The sequence below is a fragment of the Carassius auratus genome, unplaced genomic scaffold (assembly GCF_003368295.1).
Source record: "Carassius auratus strain Wakin unplaced genomic scaffold, ASM336829v1 scaf_tig00014189, whole genome shotgun sequence".
NCBI lineage: Eukaryota > Metazoa > Chordata > Actinopteri > Cypriniformes > Cyprinidae > Carassius > Carassius auratus.
Genome location: NW_020524478.1, coordinates 86,607 through 113,947, shown reverse-complemented (window position 1 = coordinate 113,947; position 27,341 = coordinate 86,607). Strand labels below are relative to the sequence as shown.

At 37.3% G+C, this 27,341-nt stretch overlaps 2 protein-coding genes across 2 annotated transcripts; both read right to left on the bottom strand.

Moving 5' to 3' along the window:
• Positions 1-1,087: 1,087 nt before the first annotated feature.
• On the bottom strand, positions 1,088-7,252 carry LOC113074267 (pre-mRNA-splicing factor 38B-like). Its single transcript, XM_026247028.1, has 6 exons — positions 6,838-7,252; positions 5,383-5,451; positions 5,095-5,246; positions 4,726-4,786; positions 3,205-3,437; positions 1,088-2,208 (listed from the first exon to the last, which is right to left on the bottom strand). Exons 1-6 carry the CDS (start codon positions 7,045-7,047, stop codon positions 1,521-1,523), a joined length of 1,413 nt encoding a protein of 470 aa, XP_026102813.1. The 5' UTR covers positions 7,048-7,252; the 3' UTR covers positions 1,088-1,520.
• Positions 7,253-7,857: 605 nt separating this feature from the next.
• On the bottom strand, positions 7,858-26,740 carry LOC113074266 (protein FAM102B-like). The gene is made up of 12 exons (XM_026247026.1): positions 26,480-26,740; positions 25,368-25,488; positions 24,750-24,779; positions 24,597-24,670; positions 23,019-23,061; positions 14,362-14,408; positions 11,899-12,002; positions 11,475-11,582; positions 11,168-11,363; positions 10,945-11,081; positions 9,219-9,282; positions 7,858-8,975 (listed from the first exon to the last, which is right to left on the bottom strand). Exons 1-12 carry the CDS (start codon positions 26,623-26,625, stop codon positions 8,933-8,935), a joined length of 1,113 nt encoding a protein of 370 aa, XP_026102811.1. The 5' UTR covers positions 26,626-26,740; the 3' UTR covers positions 7,858-8,932.
• Between the last annotated feature and the right edge of the window lie 601 nt (positions 26,741-27,341).

The following is a 27,341-nucleotide window of genomic DNA, read 5'->3' as shown; positions in this document are numbered from 1 at the left end:
TAAGAAAGGTGAGTTGATGCCTCAACAGTTATGAAAATTTATGAGATACATTCATGAAATACTGTATCTTCTCCAGTGGACCAAAAAAACCTACTTCCGTCTCCCTAGCCTCATTCCACATGCAGTTAAATTATGCCAACTAATGTTTGCTTTTAAAGATTCATCCACAACAGCTCCTTTCCTTAACATCTTAAAAAATTAATTTACAAGCCTTGAAATAGTTTCCAGTGTTAACCCTGGACTCTCTCTACACCAGGCCCTGACCAACCCTGAGTAAAATGCTTGCATCTCATCTCATCGCACTCAAGAAACTCTTCCCTCTGAGAACTCCTGCACTTATCTAAGAATTCTTGAAACTGTGATATTTAACTTTTGCATGTTACATATATTCTGGTTAAAAGGTTCACTTTTTTTAAAAACAATATTTAAGGGTGAAATAGTTTGACTGGGTAAAATATTAATATTATTTCTTTTTAAAACAAAATTCAAAATCTGTTGTTTCTGGCTGTAGGATTTATTTTCATGCAATGGATAAATATTTTTTAAAAGGTCTTATATAAATATGTATTCCTGTGTGTTTTGTATATGAGTGCTTTTATTAAATACAAAGAGCATTTCTCCATTTGATCAGTCTTATAAATTATGACATGTAAAATAAATTAACCATACACAAAACACCTGCTGTTCCTTATAAAATGAATGATCTTAGAAGTTACTGACAAGGACAGAACAGTGACCTATTCAAAGCAAAACATCACTTTAAAATACTAATACTTGCACAATTTGAGAGTAGGACTAAATTGTGTCACAATGCTTCATATGGGTAGCCGCTACTTTTCTCAACGTCAGTAATAGCAACTCTGAGCTCTTTTAAAATTATTTAAATAATTATTAGTGTTGTACTGCAAAAAGTTGAAATCAGCCAGCAGAAGCACATCTTGAGTTAATAAACTAAAATCTCATGTTTGCCTTGAAAGGCTTGACATTACAAACCATCAACCTCTATGAAGAAATTGTGACACTTCTACTAAAAGAACCCAACAGTTTTGCTTAATGACATAAAAAAAAAAAAAATACAACTGAGCAATTGTGTTCCATACAAGAATTTTATTAGAAAACGAGATGCAACAGAGCAATGAAACAGCACAATGTCAGCACATTTTCAGCAGCCTGTGCCACAAACTCCACTCTGTGGTAGCTCTGTTGAAATTTAAAACATTCTCTGAGCTCTATGTACAAAACCATTTGTGAAAATCCAGAACACAAAATTGGGAGAGAAAGGGAATTAAAAAAAAAAAGTTTTAAAATGCCATTTTTCAGTCTGGACAACTGTAATGGGCAACTGAGAGAAAATTTTATTTTTTGATATCTACACAAATGGCAATTAACATTGCAGAAAAAAAAACCCAGGCTTTTCCATATGCTAACTTCAACAAGTGGTGCACAAGAGGATTAAAGATAAAGACATGAAGTAATAAGAGGGACTGGAATAAAGGTCAAGAGGGAATTTGAGATCTGGATCAGGGAGACACTTGAACACTGTTTGTTCTTTCTCCTTTTTCAGGACTGGGATGCTCTTGTTTTACATGTTCTCGTCCATTGCTTGATTCTCGTCGGTGCGATCGCTCTTTGCTGCGACTGCGTTTGTGTGAGCGTTCCTTACTATGGCTGCGTTCCCTTTTCCGGTTCTTCTCCTCCCCTGCTTCCTGCCTGCTCCTGCTGCCCGAGCGGGAGCGCTTCTTGCTAGATCGTTCGGTTTTGTGTTTCCTGTCTCTGCTTCTGCTCCTTGACCGTTTACTCCTCTTTTCTTCCCTGTGTTTTCTATCCTCCTTATCTTCCTTGTGCCTCCTCTCTTCCCCCTCTCCTTTACTCCTCTTGTCTTTGGACCTCTCCCGATCTTTATGGTGCTCTCTGTCTTTCCTGCGACTACGCTCCCTCTCACTCTCTGCCTCCCTTTCTTTCCGCTTCTCTCGACTGGCGCTGCGACTCCGGCGTCGTTCCCTGGTCCGGTCTGGTGTCCTGGAGCGTCGTCTATCTCGGTCTCTCTCCCTGTCTCTATCCCGGTCCTTTCCCTCCCGTTCTTTGCGCTGCCGATCTCGTTCTCGCTCCAGTTCATGGTCAAAGCTGGCGCTTTGTTTTTCTCTGTGATGGCTGCGACTCCGTGAACGATTTTGGGATCTCCTGGGACTGGGACTTTTCCTAGGTGTCCTGAACACACAAAATACACACAAATAAAAATATTATACACAGCATATACAAGTACCCTAGAACCCACAGGACACTTTGTCAAATAGGAGAGAGTGAGTGTCAATTTCGAAACAGCAATACTATTAACTGCATTCAGTTTAAATGCAAGTCAGAATCTGATATAGACAAGCATAACTCAGAGCAGAAATAAGAGCATTTAAATTAATTTTACCCTGGATATGTTTACAAACACGGCACAATTCAACAGGATTTTCAGAAAGATCGTCTAAAATACAATGCTGTGTGACTATATTGGATACGACATTAATGTCGCAATACACAAGTCTGAGTAACTTTTCATTATGTGGTCACTACTGTTTTGGCTGTTGTTACAGATTGTTTGATATATAGTATGTGTGTTTTTATTTTTTACCTAAATCATTGCAGGGTCCATCTACAAAAAACTGCCAATTATACCAGTGGTCATTTACTTCCAAGTACATAATCGTCCATGCCGATGAGGGGAGTCAAACAGGAAAGAAAACTACCTATTTTCTAAATTACCATGTTTATGTAAAAATCTTTATAACATATTTGGACCACAGAAAACGGTACACAATTTAAAAGAAAAAAAAAAAGAAAAAAAAAGACCATTCATGACCCCTCCAACAACACAAGAAATCAGTTGAGTTTAAGTTCAAAAGTGTCCATTATATACAAACAATTACAAGGAAATTACAAATGCCACATTAAATTAAACATTAAAGTAGATAAACTGGAATGTTATTTTCTTGTAAAACATACGCCAGTAATCGGTTTTAATTACGGATTAATTATGGTTGGTCTTAAATAGTTCATTCAAAATGGCTGATCATTTAAATAAGCTGAAGCTAAAAAAAAAGCTGAAGAAGTTGCTTTATTACATCGCCACTACCATTCAAACAGCACCACAAACAGTGATCACCGCTGATCTGGTTAGCCAAATAATGTCATCCCAGTCACACACAACAAATGTACCTGGAACGGCGCCTATCACCATGCCTTCCCGAATCGGCTGCCTCCTCTGCATCCTGCTCATCTTTTTGCGGGGGTTTACGTGGTCGGCTCTTCATGTGTTGGTCGATTGCTTTCTGCGCAGGAACAGGTATTCGTGGGAACAACGTTGAGAACCATTCCAGCTTGGTCAGGAAGGAGCGGAGCATCTCTCCGATCGTCATTACGCACCCTCCTCCAGCCTTCACATCCAACTCCTAATCACAAAAAAAACAAAGAGGAGCAAAACCATTAAAACTACAATCACAAACATGAACACACTCAGACATGCACTTATCACATGACCTCTGGTATACAGGATAACGCTAATAATTACACTTTACACTGTCCTGAATGAAATGCTTCATTTGTGATGACCAAATACTGAGTCTTCACCTCTGCTCTCACCTGACTTAATATTCAGAATTTACAGGTGCACAAAGTAATTTTGTTTGTCCACTGACCATCATATTGGACTTTACAGTAACAAATAATCAGCATGTATACAAAAGGAATACCATCATTTAAATACTTTGATCACTAGCTAAAAAAGATGCCATTTAATAATAGACCTTTAGTGCACCTTTAACATAAGTCGAAATATTTTCTGTCTTCTTGACTTTTTATAGAAAATAGAGTTTATTATATTAAATTTCAATTGATCAAAACACTGCATGACTGTGCTTCAAAATAATTAGCTTCCACAACGTCTCTTACTATGCAATGACTCAAAATAGGTGCGATGCAGAGGAGGTTGTAGGTCAGCTGACATATACATGCTGTACCAGTGCGTGTGAAGGGGTGGAGTGGGTGGGTGAGCTTGTCTAACTGCACTCACGAACGCCAGCCAAGAGTGTGGAGCACACCCTATATCCAATCCACCCGCATCACAAGGGCCATCTGGGAGAGAGAACAGGGCAGTCAGCCAGAGACACGCATAACCACCACCAAGCCTGGTAGCAATTTCTACTCAAAGCAAATTAGATCTCCTTTTCTGGACTTTAAAAAAATGCATAATATATTACCAACTTGTTCACAGGTGAGAGTGGGCGTGCAGGAGCACAAGAGATGAGCCAGCACCCAGTAATGGATATCTGATATTTAATGTCAAACATAAATGTCTCTATGAATCACAGAAGCATGCTGCCATATTCACACTTATGTGGGCTAAGAGAATATTGCATGCTATTTAACATTTGACCACAGAGTAATAACCAGAGAACTTCACATCTGGTTGACCATTTGTTAAGAGTTTGTGCTGATCTCAGAACAGACATGGCATACCCAGTGAAATAAGAAACCAGTCATCTAAAGTCTTAGGTAAACTTGCCACCACACACACAGTTGTAACCGTGTATCTCAAGAGGAACATTAAGCCAAATGAGGTCAAAGGTTGAAGGACAGCAATGTGCATCACAATCAGCATTTGGCCTAAAACTTACTGGTTACAATTGGGTACATTAGAAATAAGAGAGAGAGATTAAGGCATTACCCGTGGTGACATACCTCCTCGTCGTCAAGGAACTCATCATACCAGTCCACCAAGTCAGAAGGAGGTTGGGTATACCTACAATACACAGATTTAACATTATAATTGTGTATTCATGGAAGCCAGAAAATATGCATCATCCAAACAAACAATGTAGCTTGACCTAAATATTTATGCAATTACCAATACCATAAGATATACAGCAATTTGGGTACATCTGCTCAACATATTCATACTCCTTTGCTAAATACAATGTAAGAATGTGATTATTCTAAGTAGTTTACCCACATGAACCTCTATAGTAGTGTTAAAAAACAAAACATGAAGTGACTTCTGAAACGGTTACAAAAAACAATTTAGATAATGTTGTGTGTTTGGACTCATACCTGATGTACATGAAGCCCAGTGACCTGATATAGGGCGAATCTGTGTGAGTGATGAGACCCATCACTTGTTTGCGGGTCAGTTTCAGTGTAAATAGCTTATACAGCAAGCAAAATGCAGTGGACACAATCCCACCCGTACCGACTCCTCGAACCTGCAAGACAAACATCATAAATCTTACAGCTAGACTAATTTCCTTCTTCAGTGAACCTCTCCCTTGTTTAATTAAAATGACAAAGAGGATGGGAGCATGAAGTTGAGGAGGTCTCAAGGCACGTACTTCTACTTACCCCTCCGCACATTCCCGTCTGCCCCGCGGTCTTCCTGCTGCCTTTTTCCCATGGCTCCATATGATTGACCTGAGAAAGAAAATCAGATGATTATAGAGGAAAAATACAACTCAATCTAACCTTTTTTCAAACCTAGATTCTACAACTTACTGTAAATCTGCTACTTAAAGCTTACACTTTAAAATCATGAAAAGTGGAAGGGGAAAAAAGTTCACAATATTTTGCAGTACAGTACAGGCTAACAGAAATATACAATATTTTCCATATTAACAATAAAGGGCCGTTCATACAAAGGACGATAACTTTGGATAAAAACGTCTGCTAAATGATTAAATGTAAAGTTTAATTTAGTCCTTGTAATTCTATGAGAATAGGTTAGTTCACACCACAACTGTAACGACAAAGAGGAATGATATCGTAGGAATAACTCTCAGAATGATTAATTGTGACCCTGGACCACAAAAGCAGTCATAAATTGCATGGGTATATTTGTAGCAATAGGCAACAATACATTGTCTTTTATGCCAAAAATCCAGAGGATATTAAGTAAAGAACATGTTCCATAAAAACACTTTGTATATTTTCTTACCATAAATAAATCAACTGGAATTATCAATAAATTTTAACTGGAAATATGAACGGCTAAGAACTTAAGTTGGGACAACTTTAAAGGTGATTTTCTTAATATTTAGATTTTTTTGCAACTTCAAATTACAGATTTTCAAATAGATGCATCTCGGGCAAATTTTGTCCCATCCTAACTAACTATACATCAATGGAAAGCTTATTTATCAGCTTTCAGATGATGTATAAATATCAAAATTTGGTTTTGTGGTCCAGTCATATTTCTCCAGCTTATGAACGACAAAAGGACACGACATATCTGCATAGCGCTCGTAATAAAATTACCCTGTCCGTTGGTAAAAACACAAATATGTAAAAATGATCTTCATAGTTATTGCTCTTAGTGTGACCGGTCCTTAATAGTAGAAACTGCGGGTGCTATGGTGATTTTCTATGGTGATCTACTCTATCTTAGGGACTTAGTCACTATTCACTTTGATTAAATGATTTTCCATACAATTAAAGCTAATGACTAAAGCTGTCATTCTGTTGAACTAAAGTAGCTTAATCTCACTGGTTTGGGTTAAATGTTAATAATGGATATGAGTTAATGATGACAAATTTCATTTTTGAGGTAACGTTAACCATTCATATAACGTTAGGCACAGGTTATTTTGAACTAGTTAGCACAATTAGCATCCATAGACTAACACGGCCTAGTTCAGCTCACGTAAAACTACATTTAAAACAAAAGACAAGTAACAGTCATTTAAAAACTTTTTAAGCAGAGTAAGAAAAATAACAACCAATGAGCAATACTCGAAACTCCAATGTAACACAAATAAGAAAACCGCGGGCTTCACGCTCGTCGGCCCGGGTTAATTTCGCCACCTTGAAGTAAATCTCGTCCACCACCTCGTGGTACGTCTTGAGCTCGTACAGCTGGACCTTGAAGTATGGCGACGACAGGACGTTTGTCAGGATCATGGGGTTGAGGTTCATAGTCTTTTCGTTGCCCCATAACGGCAAGTTGTTCCCGTGTTTCCCGCCAGCCGGTTTGCTCACGGCCTGCTGCTGTTGTTGCTGCTGACTAACCGCCATGGCAGTTCTTTCACAACGCCATTAAACTACTAAACGAAAGAAAAACGAACGTTGCCCCTAACGAATATCGCGGCAACTCGTTCAACGAGGTGCGCGAGTGACAGACCGACGCCTCTTAATTCATTCGAATTTGATTTTGGGTCGTTTGATCGTATTCTCAGCGATTAGAAGACGCACGCGAAGCGTTCAGTTACCGTCACTCCGAGTAATGGGGACAAGATGGCGCACGGAAGAGGGGCGGCGGAAAGGGACGCAAGGCTGGGGTTGCCAAGTTGTCACAGTAAAATGCTTATTTTCTCTCTAGAAAGAAGAAACTGGGGAAATGCTTTTGAAAGTTTCAGTAACAAATAATATGTAATGATGCTTTAAAAAACATTAATAAAAATAAAATATGTATTTATGTGTGAAAATAAAAATAATGGGGTTCGTCTACAAGTGGAAAAAAGTTAATCGCTAACTGCATTGCTTAGGAATATGTTTTACGCAGGACTTGGCAAAACAATTCTCCAGCGTGGTTTACAATAGCTTGTTACCGGACTGTAGATGTCTTACATAGTCCATATAAATATTGTTAAAGGCGCTTATGTTTTTCCATGCTCTTGGTGTTGTGTGGCAGTAACGCTCCAAATTTAAGGCCAAGGCTGCATGTTTTTAAGATGTGTTTATTATGATTATGGGACATGTATTTCAACTTAATATAATAAATAATATAGATGTAAACTGTGCATCGCCAGTTCAATTATAACAACATTTATTTTAGATGTGCAAAGACAACTACCCAGCATAGCAAGTAAAAAAATACAAAATCAAATACCAGATTTCTTTTTAAAACAAAATATATTTCTTAAAATGTAACTTATTACAGTGAAGCACATATATGGCATGTTGAATTTTGTTTAAAATCATTTATGTATTTTGACCTTTATGATGAAATGAAACATCAGATATCATAAATCTTTATTTCTTTGACTTCAATTTTTCTATAGTTTGACAGTTGTCGCTATCAGAAAGCCTGAACACATAAATTAAATTAACGTTTTTGCCTTGTATACATACATTCATAAATGTATTACAGTTTTGTAATCTACAATATGAAATCTGATAAACCGCCCTTTTGTATTCCCCTTTAAAACTGGCATATTCTTTTAAACACATTTTTGCAGTAAAAACTACAAAATATCCCACATTTACAAACCCCTTTCAAAAAACACAACAGCATTAAATAAATCCTAAATACATCTTCTACATCTCTCTTTAGCTGAAAAGGAATGCCATGGATTATGCCATTTCAACAAAAAGTCCACTATTTGCAACGTCCATCCCCGTGCAACTTGTGCTCAAGTCTTGTTTATGATGACAAAATGCTGACAGCACTAAAATGGGATCTTAGAAACGGACTAATTTGTGGGTCATTCTGACTGGGTGTTGAACCAAGAGTCGCCTACAGTACAGACCATCTTAGCGGTCATCTGTTTACTGTACATTTTAATTTGATCACTATGCATGGTCTCACAAAAAGACAGATATATGACTTCAAGTTGTCCACTTGAAATCAGTAGTATATTAGTATACTTTTTAAATAATCTGTAACACGTCTTTTTGGTTCCACCAGTGGTTCCAAGTGTTTTTTAAAGTGTCTCTGAGAACTATATCTATCCATTTTTGGTAAAAGAATACCAATCCCAAGTATTTCCTGTCACTCTGAGCTTAAGCAAAGCTTCTGTCTGTCTTCAGGGCTTTACCGCTAGGTGGAGCAGTGATTGCACAAATTCCTAGAGCCCATGTGTCAGGAGCCCAATATAGAACTGCTACTTGTGATCGAAGACAACTGCTGTCCTCTGGTTTGACACAGGATATTACATCACCTTCCCCACGGACATTCAGTCTAGCGTTTTATAACAACCTGTTCAAAAGCTCCTGCACCAACCCTGAATGATTGAAAGAGAGAGACAGAAGGCATTATATTACATTATATTACATTACAGAATTACATTACCTCAGTCTGCAATTTTATGATGTTGTCAGAGCTCATGTAACATAATATCTCTCTGTAATCTGCTTCTTATAATGCAAAACACAATGACCATGTATCACACAAGGACGGCATAAGCGGACAATGCAAGTTGCCGGTGGCGACCTTGCGGCTGGGAAAGTTACATAATATAACTCACCTGGTGTGCTGAGAGCCCAGTGCAGTGCTGCCTCCTGGCCCAACAAATAGTCGCAGACCCTCCTCTGCAACACACACATACATATTTAGACATCATTCAGTTTGTACGAAGGCTTAATATATTTACATATATTATATGTAAATAATATACATAAATAGTGCTGTCAAACGATACATCGCGATTAATCCCATCCTAAATAAAAGTTTTTGTTGACATAATAAATGTATTTGTGTGTGTATTTATATTAACTTAATAAATATACACAGTGCATACGCATATATTCTACAAAAAAAAACTTTTATTTTGAATGCGATCAATCGCGTTTAATCATTTGACAGCACTAATATAAACCCTCATATCAACTGGTGAATGATAAAAAGGGCAAAAACCTCCCTAATCATACCATAACAATATACAGTACATATATGAGAAGTTCCTTATGCTTATCAAGACTGCATTTATTTGATCAAATACTAGCAATATTGTGAACATTACAATTTTTCTCCCAATGTTTTTTTTCTCCATTCTGTCACCGATGGAGTTTTGGTTCCTTGCTGCTGTTGCCTCTGGCTTGCTTAGTTGGGGACACTTAATTTCCAGTGATATCGTCAACTTGATTGCACAGATACTAAACTGAACTGAGCTGGATGATGACATCACTGAATTCAATGATGAACTGCCTTTACCTTAAAATTTTGTGTTTACTATTGTCCTTTTGCATTATTGACACAATTTTCCTTTTTAATACTGTAAAGATACTTTGACACAATTCTGTACTGTTAAAAGCACTTTATAAACAAAGGTGACTTGACTTTACAATAAGGTCTGATTGTAGAAGCATTAGCAAACATGAACTAACAAGATGTTGGAAAAGATGTTGTGGCAACTAAAGTTGCTGTCTCTAAGGTCTATCAGTGAATAAGAGAGAGAGAGAAGATGGGAAATTTAACTATCTGTTTGTTTGAGACAGTAGAAGTAACCATAGTAAACATGCATTTTAAAAAGCCACAATGTGGTGCATATTAAAGTGCAACTGAGCATCTGTGGTAAAACGCAGAGTCTTATGAATGCACTGAGCGCCAACTATGGGACAGTAGAATACAGTGTGCTGTGATATGAAGGTCTGTGTCAGCTGGTCATATCTGACGTTTCCATTTGTGTGCATCTACTTGGATGTTGACCACAGCCTGGTGTTTCGGAAGTGGAGATGATGTTTAAATTTAAACTTTTTTTCAGGGAGGTTGCTGTTCAAAGTACACCTGTAGAAGCAGATGTCATTACCGTAGATGTGTGTGTGTACATTTTCTTTGGCAAGTCGCAATATAGTCTTGGTAGATTTTTAAAGGAAAAAATAATAGCATGATTTCTGAAAGATCATATGACATAAAGACTGAAGTAATGATGCATAAAATTAAGCATTGCCATCACAGGAATAAATAGCATTTTAAAAATATGGTCAGACAGAAAATAGCTATTTTAAATTGTAAAAATATTGTTTTTACTGTATCTTTGATCTAATAAATGCAGCCATGGTGAGCTTTAGAGACTTCTTTAAAAAATATTAAAAAATCTTGCAAACCCCAAACTTTTGAACAATTGTATGCCTTCATATTGCATCCAGCTGTGCTATTTCAAGCGAGCACATAAAATAATTTTTTACATGATATGGCTATTAAACATCTGAACTGTAAATGCTACATGCATCAATGTGCTTTCTAAACACTACCTTCATTACTGGAGTCCAGTATGCTGTGGCTGAAGTCTTGGCCCTGTAGGATTGTCTCGATGATATCATCAGCATCCACTCTGGTAGCATCCACTCGCTTTAGCTGAGACTCAACCGAGTCCTGTTTTACAGGGTGCCTGAAATACAAACATACACAAGAAATACACTCTTTACTAAAAGATTTTCTAGATTTTGCAGGAAGAGCTAATGCACACACGTTTACCTGTTGGCTGTGATCCCACTGTGGGATGGTGTGGCTAAGTGCTGGGGTAAAGGTGTGCAGGCATGTGTGCGGGACTCTCTGTCCTCACTGGGTTCTGGTAGGCTGCCAATCCCAGTAGAGGCACTCCCCACAGACAAATTCCTCCTATGAGAGAGCTCCGTCAGGCTGGAGGAGCGCGAATTAGCCGTGCTGTACCCTACAAGAATGTCCAGACTGATCAATATTACATATATATATATATATATAATGCAAAAAGTCATAGAAAAAAAAGCCAGGAAAGCAAAACATCTGGTGTGAATGAACAGACCGGAAAACTTGGACTGCTGGCTGGCGTAACTGGCTGTTCTTGAGTGACCACACTTTCCCAGTTCATCTGGAACAGAACCATGACTGAAGCAACTTTTTCTTAGGTTTTCTAGAATAAAATAAAATAAATGAAAACATCAGTGGAATGTTTCCATCATTGTGAAATTTGGAATTGTTGAAATGCGAAGTGGACTTTACTAGGTCTTTAAGAAAATGAAATGTACCAATGCAGTCAAAAGTTTGGAATAATCATTACATTTTTTATAAATCACATTTTAAAATATTCAAATTGAAATAATAGTTCACAATTTTACTGTTTTCACAAATAGCAGCGTTCATGAGCATAAGAGACAAAAAAAAAAGCATATTATTCCAAACTTGGCCGGTGTATTGGTAGTGATTTTGTGTGAGGATTGTGGAGGTACCTGTACAGATTTGAGTTGCACTCTGTGTCTCTGCTCTTCTGTCCTCATCTAGACATATATCTATTTCTCCTGGAAAACCAATGGTCATTGCAGTGGATGGAGGCCTGGAAGAGTCAAAAATATCTCCATTAAAAACATATAAACATAAAAAAACATAACAAATGATCAAAATAAGACATTGCTCCATATACAAAATCACATAATATATTTTCTTAAATAAACAGTAACCTAAATATTTTTTATTTAAAGAAATGTATTTAGATATTTAAACAAATTCAGGCTCCTAATTCTTTACTTGTGAGTCTTAATATTTAGAGGGGGAAAAAAAAACAATAAGGTTGAGTAAATGATGACAGAATTGTGTATTTTCTGTGTAAATCATTCTTTTAATAAACTGAACCCAGCCAGATCATAGAGAAGAAATAATCTATAAAACACCGATTTCAGGAGATATTAATCCATAAAGTACTAATCTGGCAATTCACTGGTTTTAGTGCCTCTAAAACCAACAGTGACATAAAACTAGAATGCACCAGCCAAAGCTAAAAGCACTCGAGGTGCAGTATGAGCATTCCCACACACACAAACACCCCGATAACACTTCTGCAGGATCCACAAACACACACTCACCGGGAAACACCACCAAACACTTTGATTTATGAGTGCGCATGGCTATTTTTGACAACCATTCACAGTGAAGCAATGATACAACTCTCACTAGAGCAGGATTCACACACACACACACACACACACACACACACACACACACACACACACACCTCTTTATGGATGTTTAAATATCACTCATTTCAGTTGCTAATCCACTGTCACAACACTGTACGTGTTGTTTTAACGGGAGATTGTGTGCCAGTTTGCTTACGTAACAGGAAGCACACCTTTCAGTGTTTCTGGGTGCTGTGTGAGATGATTAATATTACCCCCTCTAAATGTCAGGATAAATGTCAACTATTTCAACATGCATGCAAACACATTCACACACTTAATGTATTTCAATATACTAGAAATACTAGTGCATCTGAATACAATCAGACTTGCTTAATGTGAGAGGGCAGTGAAAAAAGAAAACTTATAATGTTAATTATTGATCAGAAATGTGATTATTATTTTTATTATCAACAACCTTCCTATTACCGGTGTTGAATAACATAACATTTTTCATTATTGTGGTACTTCTAATACTTATCATTCAGAAGAAAACTCACCCAATATGCTGATTTGCTGCTCAAGAAACATTTATTATTTTTCATGTTAAAAACAAATGTGCTGCTTAATATTTTTGAGGAAACCATGATAGTGACCCCGAAAAAAGTATTTTTCTGGGTGACTAGTAGTCGTTCATTTTAAGTATTAGTGGACTAATTGTACGTTTATTAATAAACCATTTAAATCATTATAATGAACATTTAATTGCCTACATAGCCTTATAAGTGCTCAAGCACACTTATAAAGCTTGGCACAGCGCACCGACAGAAGTAATGATTATAAATGAGGATAAAAGGAAAAAACAGTAAGGAGGCTGCATTAAAAATTTAATAATTCACTGATTAACATCTTTACAGATGAATCAGCATCTTAAGAGATGAATCGGCGACACTGACTTATCGTCTCTGCAGTATTGATGCGCCTGTTTGCCTTTTTCATATGCATTACATAATCTGAGAATATTTGTTTTCCATTCTAATTGGTTCAGTTGAAAGTAGACGTTTCACTCTCTATAGATATATATATTTTTTATGTCTTTAAGGCAAAGATATACATGTTTAGCGCTCAAGTTCACTTAAATGGTGGAAGTGCGTCCTGTTTACTTTCATTATTTTACAAAAGCACATTTTGTTTTTATTGTGAGTTGGACTAAGCAACTAATAAAATATTTGTTGACCAAGCCTTTTCTGGTCGACTAGTGGTTAAATGACTATTAGGGGGCAATCCTACATCTTTTTGAGGATTCTGTAGTCTTACTGTACTGTCACTTTTGATCAACTGAATTGAATGAAAGTATAATTTCTTTTGAACATAAATCTTACTGCTAACTTTAGAATGGTTGAGTAAACATACCAACTTAACTAATAATCAGAGGTTTGAAGCTAAACATCACCAGGCAGGAAGTGGTTGAACAGGACTTCCTGTGTTCATGCAGTCCTAGACATTGGTGTCAGAAAAACACTGGCACAAGCACTCTGGCACAGATGCATCGACACGCAAACAAATACAAAGGCATCACGACAGCTGCGTCGGCTATTGTCGCACAGTTTCAAGGTCATTCTGAACTGCTGGGTTACTCGACCAGCGTGGTCTTTCTGTATCACTTGTTAAACTTAAATAAACTAGACTGGAGACCAGCATCCCAAATATATGCTGGTCTTTTCAAAAGGAAGCAGATTTTAGATTTGAATATGAAATTCAAACTTTTCAAAATCCATTCAAAATTAAGGGACAACTTACGTTTTAAAGCAAGGATCGCCTGACATTAACTGCATACTGATTATGACCTAGACAAAGGGAGAGAGGTGGTGAGTGGTTACATAAACATACAGTATGAGAAATAGCAGACTGTATATTTCATGAATAGCCCTGAAAACATTAAGATACTGGAGAATTGTGTGGTAAATTGTATTTTGCTGAAGGAACATTTTTATTGATTGAGCCACTGTAAGATTTAAGGCTACTGAAATAACAGCCCATAAATGCACAATATACACATAAATTAATCAATGAAAATAAATCTATAAAACAAGGTTGATGCTGTGTTCAAAAATGTAAGGACATATACACATTATTATTTTGTTTACTGTAAATTTATTATGTTAAGTGTCTCATAAAGCAGAATTGATTTATATTTGATGTTTACTATTATTTTTTACTTAAAATATGATTTAAAAATGAAAAAAGTTTGATTCATATTTAATATTATTAACATATAATACTGAATATATTAATATAGTGAAATAATAATGATGATGATTATTATTAATATTACATATGATGTGAGTACCACTGTTGAGTGTTTTTGGTGCCATTTCTCAGCAAACCCCATATTAAAGAATCTAAGAAGAACCAAATTTTAATTATTGCCACTTCTACTTTTCAACTCAATGGCAACTTAAAATATAGTTTGAAATATAAAAATACAGCATTATATGCATTTTGTTATTATTAATATTAATAATAACATTCATTAACAATGTTTTTTTTCCATAATATGTATTTACTATTATTATTATTATCTGTGTAAGAGCCATTATGGTCTATTGTAATTCTGTGTTTTACCACTGGGTGGAGTGTGGGCTTAAATTAGTATATAGGTAGGTAAAGAGTAAGAGAGGGCAGGTGTGTAATTAGAGGGAAGCACAACATTTTTTGACCGTGTCTGGAGATCGTGTTTGAACGTGTTTGGATGTGATTATGAGGTAGCATTCAATGATATCATAAGTGCATTGTGCAGCAAAACTGTGAGTTATGTCCAGTACAATCTGTGATAAATAAATCTGATAAAGCTTTGGAGGACGATGTTTGTTTGGATGTCACGCGTCAGAAACTACCCTACAACACCTCAAGTGACAAAAACAATTGGTATTTATGTCACTATATTTGTCAAAAAATGCTTCTTTGTGGATTATCGCGCATCAGTTTGGAACCTTTTGAACTTTTAATGGACTAAACTCTGGATTTCGCTTTGGATTTGGATTTAATTGGATGCAGCAGTGAATCGAGGAACAGCCCTGAGGAAGAGAATTGAATGAAGTCCATCAGGTATGTGTAGCGCTACTGGAATGACTTTGTGTGCACACATGTAACAGCGTAAATCCAATGCATTGGTTGCTTGAGTTTTAACGTTGCTAAGAAGTTGAATGAATTTTACAGTCTGCGAATATGAGTGTTGGAAATCATGATGATGTTGTGGCCGCTGGTGAACAAATAGAGACTACTGAGTCATTTGAGAAAGTTGAAACTGAGCCTGTGAGGGAAAAGAGGCCCACTAAGCTCACTGCTAAGGCATTAGTGGAAAAATTGGAAACTTTACAAAAGACAAGAAAGGCTAAATTAAGCAAGGCAAATAACTTAATGACTATTATAAAAGATTTTATGTCCAATCGAGAATATGAAAAGGAAGTGCAATGTTCTTTTGAGAAATTCATAAAATTGAGAGATGAAGCAAGGGAAATGCACAATTCTGTGATGGTTCTTTTGCCCAGTGAAGAAAAGGAAAAACAACAAACATGGTTCAGTGGAAAGATGTTGATTTGCAATGGGTTTATAGATGATGTTGAGAAATGGTTGAATACTGAAAGTCAAGTTTCATGTTCTGGTGTTGAAGAAAATGTTCATCAAAATGATGTTGATCCAGAAGATAGCATTTCAAACATCTCACGTCAATCAAGTAAAACGTCTAGAAAGAAGGGTTCAAGCAGTGTGCGTAGTGGGAGATCCTCCGCTTCTTCAGCACGAATCATGGCAGAGGCAGAGAAGGCTTCATTAATGGCACGTGCAACTGCTTTAAAAGAGAAACATGCTTTGGAGCTGCAACAGGAAAAGCTGAGACGCAGACAAGAACAACTGGATATTGATGCAGAAATAGCAGCTGCTACTGCCAAAATTTCTGTTTTTAATAGTTCTAACAATCAATCTCCCAAAACCTGCACTGATGATATGAATGCCTATTATGAAAAAGGAACTGTGATGAGTTGCAAAGAAGGTACTCTCAACCCTCATGCAGAGGAATATATGCTTAAGAAAACTTCACAGCAAGGAAGCTCAAGGAATGTCATTCGGCAAACTCAAAGTGCACCACAAGTTGATTTTAATTCTGCATCACCAGTGCAAACATCAAATGTAATGCAGAACAGTGCTGGAACATCATCTTCAAACATTTACAGTATCATGCAAAAACAAAATGAGATTACTGCCCTACTCGTACAACAACAACAATCCAGTACACTGCCTCAAAGAGATATTCCTGTGTTTGATGGTAATCCTCTGCAATACAGAACTTTCATCAGAGCATTTGAGCATGGAATAGAAGACAAAACCAAAAATAATCGAGATTGCTTATACTTTCTGGAACAATATACACGAGGTCAGCCTAGGGAACTTGTACACAGTTGTCAACATATGGATGCACAAAGAGGGTATTTGCAAGCTAAAGCATTGTTAAAGGAACACTTTGGTAATGAGTTCAAAATAGCTGCTGCATATGTAGATAAGGTTCTTGGATGGCCTTCAGTAAAATCAGAGGATGTAAATTCATTGCAGAGTTATGCTCTCTTTTTGCGTGGATGTTGTAATGTAATGGAAGAGATTGATTATATGGAGGAGCTGGAGATGCCAAGCAATTTGAAAACTGTTGTCACAAAGCTACCTTATAAATTAAGGGAAAAGTGGAGAACTGTTGCCTGTGAGCTAATGGAAAGGCGTAATCATAGGGCAAGGTTCAAAGATATTGTGTCATTTATTGAACGTCAAGTCAAAATGTCATCTGATCCACTGTTTGGTGATATCCAGAGTTTCCAACCTGTACAACAGAAACCTCAATCTAAGACTAAAATTAAAAGCAACTTTGCAACAATGGTTGTTACCAACAGTAAATCAATCCAATGCTGTGAGACTGATTTAAGATCAAAGTCCCGAATGGTATGTTTGTGCTGCAAACGTGATCACTTATTGGAGCAGTGTACACAAATGCAAAACAAGCTGCACAGAGAAAAACTGAGCTTTCTAAAGGAGAAAGGTATTTGTTTTGGTTGTCTTTGTGTTGGACACATGAGCAAGGATTGCGACAAGCGCTTGATTTGTACAGTGTGTGGCCAAATGCATCCAAGCATTTTGCATATTCAACAAAAGGAAAGAGTGGGAACTCAAGATCAGAAATGTCCATCATTAAATAGTGCACATGTCACCCTTAAATTGTGTGGGCAAACAGGGGCTGGTGATGATGGAGACTGTGCATTATCAATTGTACCAGTTCAAGTCAAATCTAGTAAGGGACCAAGAGTAATTCAAACTTACGCATTTTTGGATCCTGGCAGTTCTGCCACATTTTGTTCAGAACGCTTAATGCACAGTTTGAAATTAAAAGGAAAGATTACTAATATTGTTTTGAAAACAATGGGCAATCAAAAGGCTATTAGTAGTACTATTTTGACTGGACTGGAAGTCTCTAGCCTTCATGATGACATCTTTTACAGCCTTCCAGAAGTCTTTACTCAAGAGAGAATGCCTGTGTCCAGAGACAACATTGTCACTCAAAAGGATTTGGATAAATGGTCATATCTGAAAGGTGTAAAGATCCCTCAACTTCCTGCTGATGTTGATTTGCTGATTGGAGCAAATGCTTCCAAGGTAATGGAACCCTGGGAGGTTATAAACAGTGACGGAGAAGGACCATATGCAGTTAGAACCCTATTGGGATGGGTCGTAAATGGACCACTCCAAGGAAGCAAGAATAATAGAAACAAGATCGAATGTCCAGATGTTACAGTTAACAGGATTTCTGTAAGCAAGTTGGAGGAGATGCTCAGTAAACAATATAATCATGACTTTAATGAGAATGCTGCGGAAAAAAAGGAAATGTCAAGAGAGGAGCATGCATTTATGGAAAAGGTAAGCAAGTCTATTGAGCTTCAAGATGGACATTACAAATTGAATCTTCCTTTCAGGATGGAAAACCCCACGTTGCCTAATAACCTTTGTGTGGCTAAACAGCGCTTAATTGGACTGAAAAGGAAATTTGAAAGAAATCAAGCCTTCCATCAAGAATATAATGACTTTATGAATGAGGTACTGAAGCAAGGTTATGCTGAAAAGGTACCATTGCATCAGTTAAAACAGGACGAAGGGAAAGTTTGGTATATCCCTCACCATGGGGTTTATCACCCCAAGAAAGGAACACTAAGAGTGGTATTTGATTGTGGCGCTGCCTTTAAAGGTACATCACTTAACGATCAACTTCTACAGGGTCCTAACTTGACAAATTCACTGTTGGGAGTTCTTGTGAGGTTTCGACAAGAGCCAATTGCATTTATGGCTGATGTAAAGGCAATGTTTTACCAGGTCAAAGTTGCAGCAGAGGATACTGATTTTCTTCGTTTTCTATGGTGGCAAGATGGTGACTTAAAGCAAGAACCCATGGAATACAGGATGAATGTACATTTGTTTGGAGCTGTGTCATCTCCAAGTTGTGCTTGTTATGCTCTACGCAGAATTGCTGAAGACAATATAGGCATCTTGCCGGAAAAGGTAATTGACACAATTCACACAAACTTCTACATGGATGATTGTCTGAAAAGTGTGGCTTCAGAGGAAGAGGCCATCTTGTTGATTGATGATCTCACAGCTGTTTGTTTAACAGGAGGTTTCCAGTTAACAAAATGGGTTAGTAATAGCCGTGCTGTGCTGCAAACTGTACCTGAAGAACATAGAGCCCATGGGATAAAAATGATGGACCTGGACAAAGATCAATTACCAATGGAAAGAGCTCTTGGTTTGTGGTGGTGTGTTGAATCAGATACTTTCAAGTTTAAAATGACTATCAAAGATCATCCTTGTACCAGGCGTGGTGTTCTATCGACAGTATGTGCTGTATATGACCCTTTAGGATTTTTGGCACCATTCACTCTCACAGCAAAAATTCTTCTGCAAGAGCTTTGTAGGACAAGATGTGGATGGGATGAATCACTACCCTCAAATCTCCAAAGACAATGGTCTTTATGGTTGAAAGAGCTTGGGGGGATTGCAGATTTCAAGGTGGAAAGATGTCTAAAACCAACAGGGATGGACAAGCCTACTAATGTTCAGTTGCATCATTTTGCAGATGCGAGTACACTTGGATATGGCACTGTAACGTATCTTAGGATGGAGACAAATCTTGGTGTCCATGTAACTTTCCTACTCAGCAAAGCTAGAGTAGCACCTTTGAAACAAGTAACCATTCCACGTCTTGAATTGACAGCTGCGGTACTTGCTGCTCGAGTGGACAAAATGTTGAGGGCAGAGATGCAGTTTTCATTGGTGGACTCTGTGTTCTGGACAGACAGTACCTCTGTGTTAAGATACATAAAAAATGAGGACAAACGTTTTCTTACCTTTGTGGCCAACAGAATCTCTACAATAAGAGAAATTACAACACCATTACAGTGGAGATACATACCTACCTCTCAAAATCCAGCAGACTGTTGCTCCAGGGGTCTGAATGCAGACCAGCTGTTAACAAACAGAGAATGGATCAATGGACCAGGTTATCTGAAGAAACCAGTTGAAGAATGGCCAGTTCAAATATTTGATTGTACTCTTAAACCAGATGATCTTGAGGTAAAGAGAAACATGTGGGTAAATAGCACTGTTGTAAATGAAATGTCAAGTGCAACAAATGCTACTCATAGGCTGATTACTCATTTTTCAGACTGGACCAGGTTGAAGGTTGCTGTTGGTTGGCTCTTGAAGTTAAAGAAAATTCTGAGACAAAGGAGTCAAAAGCGGAAGGAAATTCAAGCATCTTTGGATTCTTCTGGAGTATCAATTTCTTCTAAAAGCATAGAGAAAGAGCTTCAAAAACTAACAGACTCTGTGACCACACCAAATCTGACTTTGGAGGACCTGAATGAAGCTGAAACGGCTATTGTTGCATTCAGTCAACGGCAACAGTTCAGAAAAGAAATTGCTGCTCTGTCGTCTACATCTGTTTCAAAAATAAGAAGAGATAGTAAGTTATATAAATTGGATCCTATCTATCAAGATGGTCTTTTGAGAGTTGGAGGACGATTAAGGAATTCTGTTATGCCTGAGGAAACAAAGCATCCGATTATTCTGGCTAAGGAACAGCATATCGCCACACTCATCTTGCGGCATATTCATCAACAGTTAAGCCACAGTGGACGAAATCATATGCTTTCCAAGCTAAGGAAAAGATATTGGATCATTAAGGGTAATGCAGCTGCCAGAAAGATCATATCAAGCTGTGGCCATTGCAGACGTTTTGGAGTTAAGGTGAGTGAGCAAAAGATGGCAGACTTACCAAAGGAGCGACTCCTTCCAGATCTGCCTCCATTTACAAATGTTGGGGTGGATTATTTTGGTCCTGTGGAAGTTAAAAGAGGACGTTCCATTATAAAACGCTATGGAGTCATCTTTACTTGCATGGCAAGTCGGGCTGTTCATTTGGAGGTCGCCTATTCTTTGGACACGGATTCATGCATCAACTCTCTACGAAGATTTATTTGCAGACGAGGGCAAGTAAATCATATAAGATCAGACAATGGTACAAATTTTGTTGGAGCCGAAAGGGAGTTAAAGGAAATGCTTAGTTCATGGAATAAAAGCAAGATTCAAAGAGTAATGCTTGAGAAAGGCGTTCAGTGGAGTTTCAATCCTCCGGGAGGTTCACATTATGGCGGAGTGTGGGAGCGTGTGATCAGAATGGTCAAAAGAATTTTAAATTCAATCTTACATCAGCAAACTTTGGATGATGAAGGATTCCAGACTGTGCTGTGCGAAATTGAGGCCATTCTGAATGATCGTCCAATAACAAAGCTGTCAGATGATCCTAATGATTTGGAACCACTTACTCCAAACCACCTTCTTCAGATGAAAGGTAAACCAGTACTACCACCTGGACTATTTGACAAATCGGAATTATACAGCAAGAGGAGATGGAAACAGGTCCAGTATATGTGTGACTTATTCTGGAAAAGATGGACAAATGAATATCTGCCTTTGCTTCAAGATCGGCAGAAATGGAATCAGGAAAGGAGAAACTTTGTTCATGGTGACATCGTTGTTATTGTGGATTCAACCGCTCCACGTGGATCTTGGCTAATGGGACGAGTTTTGGAAGTCTTTCCAGACAAAAATGGACTTGTACGTTCTGTGCGAGTACAAACTAAAACCAGTGTACTCGAGAGACCTGTGACAAAGCTTTGTCTGTTGTATGACAGCATGGAAATGTAACGGACTGATTGCAAAAACTGTTTACTTGTGTACTACAGAGGTCTGATTAATGCAGTGTTTACAATGTTGCTTTTGGGCTTTAATGGCTCTTTGTATTAATCTTGTATTGAATTGTAATGTCTGCCTTCCATGTACAATTAGGGGCCGGGGTGTAAGAGCCATTATGGTCTATTGTAATTCTGTGTTTTACCACTGGGTGGAGTGTGGGCTTAAATTAGTATATAGGTAGGTAAAGAGTAAGAGAGGGCAGGTGTGTAATTAGAGGGAAGCACAACATTTTTTGACCGTGTCTGGAGATCGTGTTTGAACGTGTTTGGATGTGATTATGAGGTAGCATTCAATGATATCATAAGTGCATTGTGCAGCAAAACTGTGAGTTATGTCCAGTACAATCTGTGATAAATAAATCTGATAAAGCTTTGGAGGACGATGTTTGTTTGGATGTCACGCGTCAGAAACTACCCTACAACACCTCAAGTGACAAAAACAATTGGTATTTATGTCACTATAATCTGGTTAAGATATTTTATTATATTTTTATTCTTAAGAATATTATTATATAATAATATTCTTAACAATTTCTAAATAATAACTATTTTAAGGGCCCAATAATCAGCAAACCCAATATTAAAGTATCAGTCAGAAACTTGTGAATATATATAATATAATATAAAGTCCCATATATAGTGTAAAATAACTTTAATGCGAAACATGACTTATTTCTATAATAAACTTACAAATATGGCATCACGTGTGTGCCTATATGTTAATGGGCTGCAGTGATGCAAGTTAAAATGGTCCGGTCATGTGTGTGGCTCTCTACAGCTATAAATGTGCAGTCCTGTGATATTTTGGGTGCTCTGCGATCAGCTCCAGGCGGAGGTGGAAGGATACAGGCCTGTGGAATTCTGGGGGTGCTGTGAACAGCTCCAGGCGGAGGTGGAAGGATACAGGCCTGTGGAATTCTGGGGGCGCTGTGAACCGCTCTAGGCGTAGGTGGGGGTAGTGGATTGGAAAAAACAGCGCAACACAGGCCGAAGCATGCCACACATGAAGTAACACAACACCGCACACAGATCGGAGGAGACACGCCCCTCACCCCTCAACTGTGCTTCTTCATTAGAAAGTTTTCTGCTATGTATGTGTGTGTGTGTGTGTACCTTCAGTATAGAGTTGTCCTGACGTGTGTTTTTGGTGTTGTATAGGGCTGCAACTAACGATTATTTTGATAATCGATTAATCTGTCGATTATTTTTACGATTAATCGATTAATCGGTTTATGTACTTATATTTTCGTTTTTTCCCCAAGTAAATTATTAATAAAGGGTCTTTATCATTCAGCATAGATTTTTAAGAGATTTTAACCATTTTGCATTGTCATATCCTCATCAAAAATATACCTGGAGTTGTTTTATTACATTAGTAATCCTTTGTCGAACTCTTCTGCAATCAAAACACTGATCCATACTCTAGCAAAATTCACAAGGAGATTTCAAATATTGTTTTCACCATGGCAGTCCTTAGAGCTTCTAAAGTAGTTTAACATCCTAAACAAAGCTTAAGGAATCTTTGAGAACATATTTTCACGAAGTATAAGGATAAAACAGAATAAAATTGCAGTGCATTGTATTTTATTATTTACTGGGAAAAAGCTTTATAGCTTATGCTGTGAAATTGTAAACAATCCTTCGAAAAAAAGTGCCAATGGCATGAAACCTGAATGGAACTCACAATTTAAAGTAAAATCCATCAGAAGGTTGTCCAGAAAAAAAATTGGGACACACACAAAAAACCTGCTGTGTGAAAAAGAGCAGTGAATACTTAGAAAAGAAGTGCATTTTAAATATACTCAAACATTTACCTCTCTCATTCAGTCATAATTAGGCTGCAAGTCTGAATTATGAACTGGTAAACGACAAACTGATCACATAACATGTTTGTAAAGCTTTAAATGTTAACTGTTAAAAAGCAATGTTATCAGCTTTTACGACTAAACATTTGCAAACAACCTTGTACTGGAGAATCTGCACAAATAAAATTCTTAGGGGCCGTTCACATATCGCACCTAAAAACGCGTGGAAAACGCTAGTCGCGCCGCTTTCTCCTTCTTTCCAAAGCGCTCGGGCAGAAGCGCCCCTGAGGCGTCTGCCTTTGCTAAGCAACCATGACGTGCTCTCTCCATGACGTGCCCTCTCCATGAAGACCCGGAAATTTCAGCAAAGGATAAATGGATGCGGTGTGGACGCGCCTGGAAAAACGGGCGCATCGCACCGCATGCGTGTCGCGACCGCGTCGCTTCCATTATGAGAGTGCATACTGCGCGCCTACATAGGAAATAACGAACTTGAGCACGCAAAAGCCACGATATGTGAACGGCCCCTTAAACAGTTCAGTAGTGCAGAGTTTACAGGTTACTCTTCATTTTAAAGGCTCAAAGTAAAGTACTCCCACTTCCCGCTGAATGCTGCAGAGACGCTGTTCGGGAAGCACGTGACATAAAACGAGGCCAGCTATTGGCTATTCGCTACTTCACCTGCTGTACTGGCTGAGTAAAACCTCCGGTGGCTCATTACTGCCACACTTTGGTCACCGCAGATTTGAAATATGCACGAAATGAGCCGCTTATGGCAAATAAAATTTATTTAGCGACGAATCGATTACTAAATTAGTTGACAACTATTTTAATAATCGATTTTAATCGATTAAATCGATTCGTTGTTTCAGCTCTAGTGTTGTATCCCTCCAACAGGCAGTGCCGTGTGGTGCTTCCTGAACCGGCAAACTCAGCCAAGTTTAAATCAGCAAACCCAAGCTGTATGACACACACACTGTATCAGTGCCAGTGATCTGACAGAAAAAGTCTTCATTATCCATAGATAAACTGAGCTTACCTTTGCAAATGTCTTCCCACCTTTAAGCTCCTTTATAAAATAAAAAACAAAAATCAAAAACCTCACCCAATCCAACTACATTTGAACAGAAACAAACAGCTTAGAGCCCATTTTAACAATAATGATGTTCGGTGTTGGGGGGTAACGCATTACAAGTAACATGAGTTACGTAATCAGATTACTTTTTTTAAAGTAACTAATTAAATTCATTACATTTTAAATATCTGAGTTACCTTTTCTTTTCTTTGCTACTGACCTCCGATGATCCAATTCAATAATACTAAGCATGACACATTTGTGTTTCATTTTTGTTATTGCTGAATTTTCATATTCTTAAAGCAATTTGTTTGAGCTGCGCTCTCTACTAATCAGACTTGAATTTACATTTCCTTCAGCCTGATGCATATTTATTTCACTTTTATTGTGAAAGGGCTTGTAAAATAACTACTTTTTTATATTAAAAACAAACAAGCAACTCTTAAAAGTTAATTCAAAAGTAGCATACTTTCCATAAAATGTTAAGTAACATAAAAGTTACTTTTTTTATGGGGTAACTCAATATTGTAATGCATTACTTTTAAAAGTAACTTCCCCAACACTGAGGATGCTACATCATACCTTTCTTACAGACACCCGAAAAACACATGGATCCAACACCCCTGTCCCTGCATTAGCACTCATCTTACATAAGAAGGAGAATCTTTTCTTCCATTTAACACAATTCACCAGAACTGGCTCTCTGCAGGAGAAAGCACAAGAAAGATCATGTAGATTGTGTAGACAGAAAGACTGAAACAGACTGAAAGATTAAATGACAGACAGACTCATAGATGAAATCTGAATACAGTGTTTACTGTCAAAACACAATGAAATCTCATTTCATTACCGCTGTTATTAGGGAAAGTGGTTCAGACAAAGCATTTGTCAAGCCTTATTATAATGTCTACAGGGACATTATTACTTTGTTACAATGTCTGTTACATCATGTTTATTCTAATTGTGAAATACTGTGCATTCTGTAAGTAATATTTCTGAATAATATTTGTTTTTCACTGACTTTGTACGTGTTTTCCCTGAAAGCATAGATACACTAATGCCAAGTAAACCTTCGGCTGTATTGTTTATGCGGAGGAACGTCTGGAATTCAGATATGGAATGTAACCGTTTTGTAAAATGCAGACTAACGTTACTGTTGCCACAACAAGTCCAGCCTCGACGGTTAGAGGAAGGAAAGCATTAGCTAATCAGTCCCAGCCCACTTCTGGCGACCTGTTGAGCAGAACACCCCCCTCTCATTCATCTCCTGCCAAAATACACGTTCCTCTATAACAAAATCATCTGCAATGTTTCGGAAAATGTCTCGATGTCAGTTTTATGCGCGTCTAGGTTAACGTTAATTGAGCCAAACGAAAGGAAACACGCGAACAAAAAACAAGCACTGCTTGTCAACTGTCATTAAAAACCTTTGATCATCTCGAACTCATTCATCATTAATCAGGCAACCGAATGAAAATAAGTCAATTATTTCAAGATTAAACAGGCTTGATGTTCTTGATCACTCAATATATTCAGCATCAGAAATAAATGTATTATTTACCATTATTTCATATTAATATTAAATAGGGTTGCATCTGGACATTTATTTAAATATATACACAAACATACACACCTATCACTTGAATAAAATAATTAAATTAAATAATATACTGGATAAATTGAGTTGCTGTCACCTCGAAGACTCATCTGAGAAGCCTCCGTCCGTCAGTCGAACCTTGCAGAACAGAACTCCATTCACGTAAGGGACAGACGACAGCTCCTCCAGCTCCACATCAACTTTAAACTTGAACCTCTTCTTCTTCATCATGATGAAAGCCATGTATCGAATATGTATAGGACGACAGAATGGCTGCTATACTCCACGAATGGGATTTCAGGAGATGAACCCAAACGCTTTGACGTGCCGTGGTGTCGGTGTGTGTGCGGGACGGTAGTTTTTTAAACGCTGCTGGCGACATTTTAAAATAAAAGCCCTTCCAAAATATATCATTCTTACAATTAGACAGAATGGGTTTAGAAAATTATTTATTTGAGTGAATTAATAACGTTTTATAGCAATGGAATCTAAAATAGTTTATTACTATTTTTATTTATTTATCTTATGGCTAATATGGAGATCGAGGAGGAAAACACGTACATTTTATTCAGAAGACTATTTCAATAATAATAATAATAATAATAATAATAATAATAATAATAATAATAATAATAATAATAATAATAATGTGTGTGAGTGTGTGATATATAATTTCATAGATTGGTGTAATTATTTTAGAATATAAAAATAACCATATTTATGTATGTACGTATAAATTGTATTTATATTTCTGTGTATATTTGTAATTATGTTTTTATATATATATATATATATATATATATATATATATATATATATATATATATATATATATATATATATATATATATATATGTAAGTCCAAAGAGGGCTTTTGTGGCTGAGTCTTAAAAGACCAGAGAGAGAGAGAGAGAGAGAAGGAGAGAGAGAGAGAGAGAGAGAGAGAGAGAGAGGGTGGT

What these genes read in the sequence shown, in the direction of transcription:
- LOC113074267 (XM_026247028.1), bottom strand. Translation starts at nt 7,047, where the DNA reads ATGGCGGTTAGTCAGCAGCAACAACAGCAGCAGGCCGTGAGCAAACCG. An exon ending in TGGACGAGATTTACTTCAAG is followed by an intron (nt 5,452 to 6,837) that starts GTGGCGAAATTA and finishes TTTCTTTCTCAG; the next exon opens with GTCAATCATATGGAGCCATG. An exon ending in AGACGGGAATGTGCGGAGGG is followed by an intron (nt 5,247 to 5,382) that starts GTAAGTAGAAGT and finishes TTTGTCTTGCAG; the next exon opens with GTTCGAGGAGTCGGTACGGG.
- LOC113074266 (XM_026247026.1), bottom strand. Translation starts at nt 26,625, where the DNA reads ATGGCTTTCATCATGATGAAGAAGAAGAGGTTCAAGTTTAAAGTTGAT. An exon ending in GGCGATCCTTGCTTTAAAAC is followed by an intron (nt 12,003 to 14,361) that starts GTAAGTTGTCCC and finishes TGACTCTTCCAG; the next exon opens with GCCTCCATCCACTGCAATGA. An exon ending in TGCAACTCAAATCTGTACAG is followed by an intron (nt 11,583 to 11,898) that starts GTACCTCCACAA and finishes ATTTTATTCTAG; the next exon opens with AAAACCTAAGAAAAAGTTGC.